A 12,710-nucleotide genomic window follows, 5' to 3' on the forward strand; every position below is an offset into this window, starting at 1 on the left:
TGACCTGAGTCCTCTTCTGTACCAAAACCACAGATTGACATGGGCTATATTTACTCTGTTAAAAGCCCGGGGCAGGGGGGGCAGGGAGGAAAACTAAAAGACATAATCACTAACAGGTTATCTTAAATAGAGAAAGCTGATGTTTTTACAAAGGCAAAGAAAAATTGTAGAAAAAAATAATATAGCAATGTCTGCTTAATAGGTTAGTTGTCATTGGAGTAAAGAAGACAATTTATATTAAACATCTTATATCTTAAATAGAGTATTACTATCTTATAATATTCTAGAAAGAAATGGAGAACACAGAATTGTAAAAACTCCAGACACTTCATTTTCATCATAAACGTTCAGTGTCTTAAGTATTCCAGACAAGGCTACAGCTGAAGAAAATTTAGATGACACTACCATGTTGTGAGAAGCGGCACCCTCTGCCCATGGACTCTGGAGCAGGTACCCAGCTCTAGCACTTAGTGGCTGTGAGACATTAGGACATGACTCACCTTCTCTGGGCTTCAATTTTCTCATGTGTAAAATAAGAATAATAACACTTACTTATTACTACTTAATAATAACAATAGATGGTGAGAATAAAAGGTGTTAAAACAAAGTGTTTAGAACAGTGACGGGCACCTAAGTAGTTTACGGACTCTGAGAGACCTGAATGGAAAGAGCTCTACTACTTAAGAGCTAAGTGACTTGGGGAAGTGACCTAAACTTTCTGAACCACAATCTTCCTTGTTAATAACATGGAACTGTTCTAACCACCGAGCTTTCTAAAGCTGCAAGAGAACTAAGGCACTGGCAGACTCTGGTGCTTGAGGAAGAAAGGTTGGAGATACACATGCCAAAAGGAGAAAACACTAATGATGAGCAACCCCTCCTCCTTAAATGAGGACCCCTGTGAGACAAGCAGCTCTCCTGTTGCCATGATTTCAAATTTCTTGAAACCAAATGTATTACTCTAACAACAATACCAGTTCAGACAGACTCTAAGAGTCCTGTTTATAGTTCCTAAATGAAGGCTTAGTTTTTTCTCAGACATATTTTTATTTACACAAATAATAATTGCTCAAGGATGAGGTGAAGTGCCAAAGGACTACCTGTCCATGCTAATTAGCACTTTGTGTAAAAACTATACCACGTGAAAAATAAAACCTATTATATTGGTATGAATTATAATTAAGAAGTTAAAACATTTAAAAAGCTAAATTTTAACTGTTTAATAATAACTATGCTCATCTAGCAAACATTCATAACTTTACACACGTGTTATGACGTAAAACTTATTCATGAAATAAAACTATTTTTCTACACAACCAAGAGAAAAATCAATCGTGTATCTTACAAGAAAAAAGATAATTTCTAAAATATCAAAGAGCAGATGAAATTCAGTGCCACTTCTCTACAGCAGGCAGTAATTATGCATCACTGCCATCTACTGGAACACCTACTTGACACAGCACACAGTTTAAATAACTTTAGTATAAATTAAACAGCAAAATCAAGAACAGTGCCTATCTGTAGACTATTACGACACCATTCTCTGTAATTCTAAAGCCTAGGATTAAATAAAATACATACATGAAAAATGGCGAGGGGTGCCTGGGTGGTCCAGTTGGTTAAGCGACCGACTCTTGATTTCAGCTCAGGTCATGATCTCAGGGTCATGATATCTATCCCCGCACTGGGCTCCACGCTCAGCACGGAATCTGCTTGACATTCCTCTCCCTCTCCCTCCCCCACTCTCTTTTTTTTCTCTCTCTCTAAATAAAATCTTTTAAAAATATGGGGCTTGAAAAATAAGGAAAACTGTATGCTGACAGTACTCTGGAAAAAATTCTTGTGATCTTAAAAGTTTTAATATATGAACTATATACTAAATGCTTTGTTAGAGTTAGTATTTCATTTATATGTTAAAATAATTATTTCAGTTATACCGAGTTTTACAAAATTGTATAATTTCTTGGTACTATCTTTTTTCTAAGAGATGTTTATTTAGAGCAGCAATTGAACTCTTTGAAGGTATTAAGTATTCTGGCAAACAAAAAGGATTATAATTTCATTTGTGAATTTGATAAGAAATTGTCAACTCTTAAAACTTTACATACTTGATATTTCACTGAACCTTAACTGTGTATCTTTCAAGAAAAAATTTAATTAATTTCTTACCAGAAGAAAAAATTTTAAAAGTACTTCAAATGACTGACCTTAAAGGAACAATAAATTCCTTTATTGCTTAATGCAAAAGATGTTTTCCAGCTTATATTCAGTTTCAAAAGTCCTCCAGATACAAAACTGAAAATATCTGTACTAATGATTTAAAAAATTTAACCTCCTTGGGGCGCCTGGGTGGCTCAGATGGTTAAGCGTCTGCCTTTGGCTCAGGTCATGATCCCAGAGTCCTGGGATCAAGCCCCACACTGGGCTGCTGGCTCAGCGGGGAGCCTCTTTCTCCCTCTCCCTCTGCCTCTTCTCCTGCTCATGCTCTCTCTCTCTCCCCCTGTATCTCTGTGTCTCAAATGGATAAATAAATAAATAAATAAATAATTTGATCTCCTTAATATTCTAAGTAAAGACACTTAGAATAAAAAATAAGATGGAAAAAATAATAACATTTCAAGATTTGCATTTTGTATGTATAAATACACAAAACTAATAGGACTATTAATTAAACTTTTTTTTACCATGTAAGTTACCCTGAAAAGGGAAGACTATATCCAACTAAAGAGGTAAATTTTACATAAGATATTTACCTGTGCTAATACAACTCCAAAATTATAATGGAATTAATGAGAATGGTTAGTTGAATCCAGAAGTATACATTTCATGCATATTATTTTGTATTCATTTTGTTTTATATGCATTAACTTTTTTCTGAAAAGTCAACTCAATCTAAGATAAAGTTAAATATCAAGAGGTCAAAGTACCTTTCATAGATGGTTTTTAATGTCATTTGATCTGGAATACCTTCAGTCTCTTCCAAATATAATATGAGCCATGAAGTTCGGTATGGCCACTGCTCAGTAAGGTTGATCCAGCTAGCAAGCCTGTCCCAGTTGAAACTAATCTGATTGGCTCTCAGTAATCGTCCTTTAAAAAATATAAAAAACATTTTAAAATTAATAGATGTGTAATATTATAGTAAGCAAAGCATTTAGCATATTGACAATTTAAATATTTAAAAGTTGCAATTTTATTTACACTACAAATTCAAACCTACTATTTATATGGCTTCTATAATTCAAAGAGCTGTACTGGAAAAAGGCTAGGGATTAAACACAATTCTGTTTAAGTCTAAAGTAATTTTTTTGTGTCATCTGCTACTAGTGTTATATACTGCCATATACATGCAGGCAAAAATCTTTCAGAACTATGTGTCAGCCAGTCTTAACACTGCCCACAATCAGACAGCAGAACATCAATGCACCCATGATGGACCCCATCCTCTAAAGTACCATTCTAAGTTGATAAGGAAATGATATAGTGCATCAGAAGGTGATCAGTTCTATGAAGTAAATTAATAAAGCAAGGAGTGTCGAAGAAGGAAGTGTAATTTTATATAAGGTAACAAAGGAAGGTCCCATTGAAAAGCTGACATTTAAGCAAAGACTTAAAAGGAGATGAGAAAGCCCATTATGCATCTCTCCAAAGAAAGATCATTACATGGCAGGAACATGTTAGGCATTTTCAGGGAACAGCAAAGAGGTCAGTAAGGGATGGAAGAGGAGAGTAGAAGATGAGGTCAGAGGTAGGGAAAGAGGTAAAGAGAGAGACATCACGTCAAAAAGGGGCTTGTAAGAAACTGTAAGGACTTAAGATTTTTATGTTCAGCAAAATGGGAAGATAATAGAGTTCTGAGCAGAAAAATAACATGATTGGCATGTATTTCAAAAGGTCACTGTAGCTGCCACATGGAGAACAGACCACAGAGGAAAAGTAGGAGCAGGGAGATATCAGGCTACTGCTATAATTAATACAGTTGAGACATAATGATACAAAGGATAAGGGTAGTATGTTACAAATCATGAAAAATGGTCAAATTCTGGATATAGTCTAAACATAGAACTGAAGAATGCACTAGAGGGGCTCCTGGGTGGTTGAGTTGGTTAAGCGACTGCCTTCGGCTCAGGTCATGATCTCAGGGTCCTGGGATCGAGCCCCGCATCGGGCTCTCTGCTCAGCAGGAAGCCTGCTTCTCCCTCTCCCATTCCCCCTGCTTGTGTTCCCTCTCTTGCTCTCTCTCTGTCAATTAAATAAATAAAATCTTAAAAAAAAAAAAAAAGAATGCACTACAGATTGGAGGCAGTATATGAAAAAAAGATACCAATGTTTTTTTGCCCAAGGAACTGGGAAAAGAGTTGGATTAACTGAGATGGGAGACTATAAGTGGATTAAGTTTGGGGCAGAAGATCTTAAGTTCAGTTTTGGACCTGGTATGTATCAGACATATATTAGACACCACTAGATATCAAGTAGGCAACTGGAGAGCAACAAGGCTGAAGATATACATTTGAGAATCTTTTGCATGTAGATGGTATGCAACCCTTTGGGACTAAATGAGATCACCAAAGGAGCTGGTTCAGATCGAAAAGGAAAGAGACAATGACTGCACCAGGGGCATTCCGACACTAAATGGTAAGGGTAGATGAGGTTTTTATGGTACTTATTGTTACATGACTTTATATGTTTCTGTCTTTACCAATAGGGCAAGAACTTTATCTTGTTTACTGCTTATCTCACAATACCCAGACTGATATCTGGCATATCTAGACAGTCACCATATATTTGTTAAATGCATACAAAGATATTGATAATATGCTAGAACATTTCCATTGTAGAACATAATCAATTTAATACAGTTTGAGACCTCACTTAAAGGGATTTAATTACCAAAAATATTGTACATATACTAGATACAACTTCACTTGCAATTTAGTTCATAGCATGTACCCCAACCTTAGTCTAAAAGCAAATTCCAGTGTAACTATCATAACAGTGTTAACACTAGTCAATATTACAAAGTACCATTCAATACAATGCACAGAAACATACACTTATATACTAAATTTATATTTATATGTATTTATATTTATATGTAAGCATTAACATAGTGAAGAGCTGAATTCTATGCATGGAATTCAGGCACAGGGCAATAATCTTCAATTTTATTGTCAATATTTTTATTTAAAATATTATTTGAAAACGAAAACAACAGCAGCATATAAAATTTGAATTTCAACATTGTTTTAAAGATTTTATTTATTTATTTGAGAGGGGGAGAGAGAGAGAGAGAGAGCGAGTAAGAGTGCAAGAGCAGGGCGAGAGAGATGCAGACTCCCCACCAAGGAGGGAGCCTGATGCGGGGCTTGATCTCCAGACCCTGGGATCATGACCTGATCCAAAGGCAGATGCCTAACCGACTGAGCCACTCAGGTGCCCCCAAATTTCAACATTTTAAATTATAATTAAGACATCCATGTTCATGGATTGGAACACTCTATTGACATTTTAACCCAAGTCATCTATAGACTCAATGAAATCTCTGTCAAAACTCCCAATGACATTTTTTGCAGAAATAGAAAAACCCATTCTAAAATTCATATGGAATCTCATGTGACACTGAATAGCCAAAATAATCCTGAAAAAGAAGAACAAAACCGGAGGACTCCCACTTCCTTATTTCAAAACTGACTACAAAGCTACAGTAATCAAAACAGTATAGACTGGCATAAACATAGGCATATAGATCAACAGAACAGAATAGAGAGCCGAAATAAATCCTCATGTGTATGGTCAAATGATTTTTGACAAGGGTGCCAAGACCATTAGATGGGGAAAGGACAGTCTTTTCAATAAATGGTACTGGGGAAACTGGAGATCCACATGCTAAAGAATGAAGTTGAACCCCTACCTAACACCATAAATAAAAATTAACTCAAAATGGATCAAGTTACCTAAATGTAACTTAAAACAATAAAATGTAACTTAAAACTTAGAAGAAAACATAGGACAAAAACTTCTCAACACTGGATTTGGCAGTACTTTCTTGAATATGACACCAAAGCCACACAAACAACAACAACAAACAGACAAACTGAAATTCAAGAAAATTTTAAAATTTTGTACACCCAACACACTATCCACAAAGTAAAAATGCAACCCACAGAATGAGGGAAAATATTTGCAAATCATTTATCTGATAAGGGATTAATATCCACAATATACAGAGAACTTCTAAAACTCAACAATAAAAAACCCAAACAACCCAATCCAAAAATGGACAAAGGACTTGAATAAACATTTCTCCAAAGAAGATATAGGAATGGCAATTAGCATAAGAAAAGATGCTCAACATCACTAATCATTAGGGAAATACAAATCCAATCTTCAATGAGATACTACTTCTCACCTATTAGGATGGCTACTATCAAAAAATAAATAAAAAGAAAAAAGCGTTGGTGAGGATGTAGAGAAATTGGAACCTTTGTGCATTGTTGGTGGGAATGTAAAATGGTGCAGCCATGGAAAACAGAATTAGGTTCCTCAAAAAATTAAAAATAGAAATACCATGTGACCCAGCAATTCCATTTCTGAGTATATATCCAAAAGAACTGAAAGCACGGTCTTGGAAAATATTAAGATACACTCATGTTCATAGCATCATTATTCACAATAGCTAAAACATTGAAGCAACCCACATGTCCATCAATAGATGAATGGATAAGCCAAAATATGGTATATACACAACGGAATAGTATTCATTCTTTAAAAGGAAGGAAATTCTACATGCTACAACATGGTGAACCTTGAAGACATTATGTTAAGTGAAATAAGCCAGTCACAAAAAGATAAATATTATATGATTCCACTTTTATGAGGTACTTAGTGTAGTAATATTCTGTAGAACAGAAAGTAGAATAGTGGTTACAAGGCGCTGAGGAAGGGGAGAAGGGGGAGTAATTATGTAACAGGTACAGAGTTTCAGTTTTACAAGATGGGAAGAATTATGGGGCTGGATGGTGGTGATGGGTGCACAACAGTGTGAATGCATTTAATATCACCAAACTATACCCTTCAATACGGTTAAGATAGTAAATTTTGTTATGTGTTATTTTACTTAACCCAATAAAAAAGAAAAAATCTATCATTTGAAAACTAAAACAGTGTACAAAATCTGAATGCCAACATTTTAAATTTTAAGTTATTTATACTCAGTCATACAAATTAGCATAAAATTATCTTTATACAAAGAGAAAAATTAAACCTGAGGTGAAATAAAAGATTTTTTAAATCATCAAGTTTTAAAAATAACAGTGTACAACTGATGGTTGATTTTCATTGTCAAAACTAATATAGGTTTTTTTTTTTTTTAAAAGATTTTATTTATTTATTTGACAGAGACACAGCGAGAGAGGGAACACAAGCAGGGGGAGTGGGAGAGGGAGAAGCAGGCTTCCCGCCGAGCAGGGAGCCCGATGCGGGGCTTGATCCCAGGACCCTGGGATCATGACCTGAGCCGAAGGCAGACGCTTAACGACTGAGCCACACAGGTGCCCCAAAACTAATATAGGTTTTATTAGATACACTTAAGGCAAATAAAAGTGGTATACAGCAGTATAAACAAAAGAACACAGTACATCCTTTTGTTTCTGAAAGTGAATTGCTTTGCTAATGTGTTCAAGTTTATTATCTACCACAAGATAGTAAGAAACAAAAGCTACCTGTCACAGAAACAATATTAAGTAATCTTCTCATGGTCTGAGGACTTATGTCACTGAACCAGTCCTCGGTAACCAGCAGTTTTGTAAGATCAAAGGACATCTGCCGAGTAATGGTCCGCTGCATCTGCCTTCTTCGGTAAGTATCCTGAAAGAGTTTAAGAACAATGAGAGTGAACCAATACTCCAAGTCTGAGAACTTAAGGCTTTTTGAGAAGCTAATATATGTTTATGATGACAACAAAAATAATCTAAAATTTTAGTCAAAGAGGAAGATTACATACTAATAATAGTCATTATTATGATTATTCCCTGAGGCAGAATCTTTACAGAACAGTTATAAAGTAGTATCAGCAGCAACTGCATCAGATGGTGTGCTTTAACTTCAGATGTATTTTGATTCATAGCTTACGGTTAGAGAAAGCTAAATGCCTTGAAGATTATAAATAAGCAGAATTATGGAAAGAGAATTCAAGTCAAACTCTTATAGGAGTTCCATTTTCATAGGGACCCTGAAATAATAAAGCAAATAAATTCTTGTCTAGTTTTAAGCATTCAGCATCTTGATGTTTAGGTTATTTTTAAATGTGTGACAACTACCCTCACATATGTATAAGAATTAAAGGTGCTCCTGAGATTAAGAATTCCTTCATTCTTAATCTCAGGAAACAAACTGAGGGTTGCTGGAGTGGGGGGTGGGGTGGGAGGAATGGGGCGGCTGGGTGATGGACATTGGGGAGGGTATGTGCTATGGTGAGTGCTGTGAATTGTGTAAGACTGTTGAATCACAGACCTGTACCTCTGAAACAAATAATACATTATATGTTAAAAAAAAAAAAAAAGAAGAAGATAGCAGGAGGGGAAGAATGAAGGGGGGAAAATCGAGGGGGAGACGAACCATGAGAGATGATGGACTCTGAAAAACAAACTGAGGGTTCTAGAGGGGAGGGGGGTGGGAGGATGGGTTAGCCTGGTGACGGGTATTAAAGAGGGCACGTTCTGCATGGAGCACTGGGTGTTATGCACAAACAATGAATCATGGAACACTACATCGAAAACTAATGATGTAATGTATGGGGATTAACATAACAATAAAAAATTAAAAAAAAAAAGAATTAAAGGCGCTCTAGTGGGCAGAGTGGGATAGAGAATCCCTTCGAATCCGAGGAACAACAGGCACAACAAAGGTGAGTTCTCATCTGAAGTCATGGTGAATGCAAGCACAGGGAGCCCAAAAGGCCAGACTACTAAGAGACAAATTCGAAATGTGAAATTATACCCTCCTCCTAATTTATTACTATCAAGTGATATTAATTTTGCATTCATACTTATATAGGTTAGAGACATAAAATCAAAACATTAAAATGTCACTGAAGACACATTATATAAAATGTCCCAAATGTAATGGTAGCAAACTAGGAAAAAGAAAACAGTGCCAATGCTAGCCCAATGTTAAGTGGCACTATCACTGTAACTTACCTGCAAGTGGACATCTTCCTGTCTTATAATACTCTCTCGATCTATATACAAAAGAGGGTTCTAAGAGTGGAGTAGGACAGGGAAAACACAAGTGTTCGAGGAGAAACCTGAGGTGGCTGGGCAGGACACACAATTACTATGTGGGTGTAAAAGAAAGGGTCACACCTCACAGATATCAGGGAAAGAGGAAAGCCAGCAGGAAGAGCATGGAGCTCTTCTCACACCACGAGCCTCTTTCCCCCGTACAGCTCTGGTGGCAACAGGCACCTGGAACGGGTACAACCTAACCTGGAATGAATACGGGGGTTCTCAACCCCGGATGACATCATCTGGAGAGCTTTAAAATCTCACTCCCAAAGATTCTGATTCAGCTGCTCGGAGGAAGGGCACCTGGGAACAGGTTAGGAGAGGATGGGGCCTACCACACAATCCACAGTTGCTATGGGCTCTAGGCTCACATGTTTCCTAAAATGCCACCTGAAGCCAAAAGGAAATTCAATAATACAATTTATTTGATGAGTTTAATGTAATATTTACAGTAGCATATATTTAAGTAGTATCAGCTTAGCTTTATTTGAACAACAGCAATACCAACACATGGCTCAAAACAGTGGCATCTTACCCGTCTATTAAGGGCTGTCTTGCTACCGAGCTTAGTCATCTCTCCAAGGCTGTTTTGTGAAACTCTTCTGTCAGCATCTTCCTGTATCCCTTAAAGAATTTGTCGAGAGAGCACCACTGTATTAAAATTCTGTTGTATATGATATTTATTTTAAAGATTTTATTTATTCATGAGAGACAGACAGAGAGATAGGCAGAGGCAGAGGGAGAAGCAGGCTCCCCGCAGAGCAGGGACCCCAATGCGGTACTCGATCCCAGGACCCCAGGATCACGACCTGAGCCGAAGGCAGACACTTGACCGACTGAGCCACCCAGGTGCCCCTGTTGTACATGATGTTTAAAGAGAAATGAAATACCAACAGTATTTTTCAAGGTAAAAGGGGAGTCACCATAAAACACTATGTAACTACTTCAAACCGAAGTACCTGAGGAACTGGATCTTTACCTGCATTATCTGTGCATGGAATGTCCCCATTTGTTGTTGAAGTCACAAGAAATTTTCTTGCATTGCTTAGTCCACGACTATTAAGGAAAACAGGTAAATGAACTATATTGCGCATATAGTCATGTCCATTTATATTTGAGTCACGAAGCACACTGTTGAGGTTCTGGTTAATTGCCTTTATAATAATATGTGGATCACTTGCAAAAATGGCAATGAATGGGCCTTTTGAAAACAGAATTCGGACCTGTGGTAGAAAAAATGTGTACTTATGATATAAATTTCAAATTATCCAAGGCAACAAAAAGTCCCTTTCAAATCTGTACTATCCTTTGGTGACTATATTTTTTAAATACTATCTTTTTTCAAACTCTTACTTCATATGAAAACAAATTTCATTGAAGTCTCAATCTGTTTTTTCACCATCTGACAATTTTTCACCATCTAACAGTGATAAAACCTCCAAAGAAAACAATCCTGTCTTATTTTGAGATATTTACAGTCTACATTAAAAGGAAAGATCAAAACACACAGGAATTTTGTGAATATACATGAGGTGCTGGGCACACTGGTCTCTCTCCACAGCTACACACTATTGTTTTAACATACCTTATAGAGAGCCACTGATGTACCCCTATTTAAACAAAAACTACAAATTCTGTGGGTTCTCTACTGTTGCCTCTGATTCTAACCATAACTATCTGCAAAAGAAAGCTGGAGTCACACTATGGACTTCAGAGCTATTTTGTTCATTTTCTCACACAGCCATTGAAGCTAAAATTATTTAAATCTGTTTGTGATGAGACATTTACTCCTGCTATACTTCTGCACTTAAAAAAAAATAGTTGGTTTGGGGCGCCTGGGTGGCTCAGTCGTTAAGCGTCTGCCTTCGGCTCAGGTCATGATCCCAGGGTCCTGGGATCGAGCCCCGTATCTGGCTCCCTGCTCTGCAGGAAGCCTGCTTCTCCCTCTCCCACTCCCCCTGCTTGTGTTCCCTCTCTGGCTGGCTGTTCTCTGTCAAATAAATAAAAATAAAAAATAAAAAATAAAAATCTTAAAAAAAATAGTTGGTTTGACAAAAGAGAAAGTACTATTCAAATTCCACTTGAGAAATTCACAAAGTCATTCCTCTCAGCTACCACATGTGACAATTATAAGTTTCAAGATGGCGAAGACATACAGTGTCCAGCATCTGGAGTACTTTGTCCTGCTCGCAGGCATCTAATCCATCAATGATAACCACCAGCCTCGTCTGATTCTGAGTGAAGCTGTCAATGGTTTTTGCCATCCTGGCCATCAATTCCACTTCACACTTAAGAACCTATGCAAAAGAAAGGACAGAAGCACTGAAGATACAAGAAATTTAAGCACATTTCTTAAAAAGTCTGACAGAAGCTCATCTAATAGCAAGAAAAGAAATCCCACGTCCTCACTGCCAGTTGTGGTCCCACTTAAAACCGCAGTGAGTGCTTCACAATTTATAAATGTGATAATTTATAAATTTATGACTTTACATAAATTAGAGCATTTTACCCTTACAATGAGGTAGCCACAGTCACACCCACTGTAAAAGGACAAACTGGGCTGAGTGACTTATTTGCCAAGATCACATGCTCTGAAAGTCAAAAGACTATGAATTGAATGCAAATTCAAATGATCTAAACACCACACTACAGCTGGCTCCTGATGGCACATGACCTTGATCAAAGGAAGGGGTTACAGATATTGTATAAAGTCCCTTTTGATTCTAAAAGTATGGTCCTATTTTATATGTTTTGGTGGTTTAATTTGCTTCCTCTACCGGGCTCTAGAGGAGCCTATCTTATTAGGCAGGAAACCCATTACTAGTAGGGAGGTGGTGACCTGTGGAGCAATCCCCTAACTCCAGAAGTACCTTACAAAAGTCTATTTTATAAAAACCTGTATTGTTTTCATTTTTCCCACTTCAAATGTACATTTCCACAGGGCAAATCTGGACTAAAACTAAAAACAAATGCAACACTGTAACATTTACAGAGTCCACGCCCTAAAGCCCCACCATCAGGGTCATGGTAGCATACCCACATTCATTTACTGTCTAATGATCAGTGAGTGCTTACCTTCATGAATCCTTCACTTTTCAGTTTGTGCAGTTTTGAGGCAGCATTATGGAGGCGTTTCCTTTGAGAATTCAGGAGAGAGTCCAGCACCTGCCACCATGTACGACAGTTCAGCACAAAGGCCAATCCCACTATTGACGCGATTGATATGAGGACAGCATTCACTGTCAGATGTTTTGGGTCAACTCTGAAGATAGCCAGGAGAGTAATTCCAGCAATAATGCAGCCAAAGATAAAAAGGAAGATGACAAAAGATGGCAGGCAACACGTTTTTTTCCATTTCTTTTTGCCTGTAAGACAACAAATGGTTTTACCAATTATCTACATACCAAGTATTAGAGGAACCTAACC

At 37.1% G+C, this 12,710-nt stretch overlaps 1 protein-coding gene across 9 annotated transcripts in view; it reads right to left on the minus strand.

The window, feature by feature from the left end:
• The window catches only part of LOC118007354 (kinase D-interacting substrate of 220 kDa), a 101,897-nt gene that overhangs the window by 44,519 nt on the left and 44,668 nt on the right, over positions 1-12,710 (minus strand). For all 9 annotated transcript variants that reach the window (XM_035000410.1, XM_035000409.1, XM_035000406.1 and 6 more), the window contains exons 17-22: positions 12,360-12,649; positions 11,441-11,581; positions 10,264-10,507; positions 9,820-9,908; positions 7,722-7,866; positions 2,928-3,090 (exon numbers count right to left, since the gene is read on the minus strand). In XM_035000410.1, coding sequence (XP_034856301.1) covers positions 2,928-3,090; positions 7,722-7,866; positions 9,820-9,908; positions 10,264-10,507; positions 11,441-11,581; positions 12,360-12,649 — 1,072 coding nt within the window. The remainder of the gene's footprint in view (positions 1-2,927; positions 3,091-7,721; positions 7,867-9,819; positions 9,909-10,263; positions 10,508-11,440; positions 11,582-12,359; positions 12,650-12,710) is intronic.

The sequence above is a fragment of the Mirounga leonina genome, unplaced genomic scaffold (assembly GCF_011800145.1).
Source record: "Mirounga leonina isolate KUSES-001 unplaced genomic scaffold, KU_Mleo_1.0 Mir_118, whole genome shotgun sequence".
Classification (NCBI taxonomy): Eukaryota; Metazoa; Chordata; class Mammalia; order Carnivora; family Phocidae; genus Mirounga; species Mirounga leonina.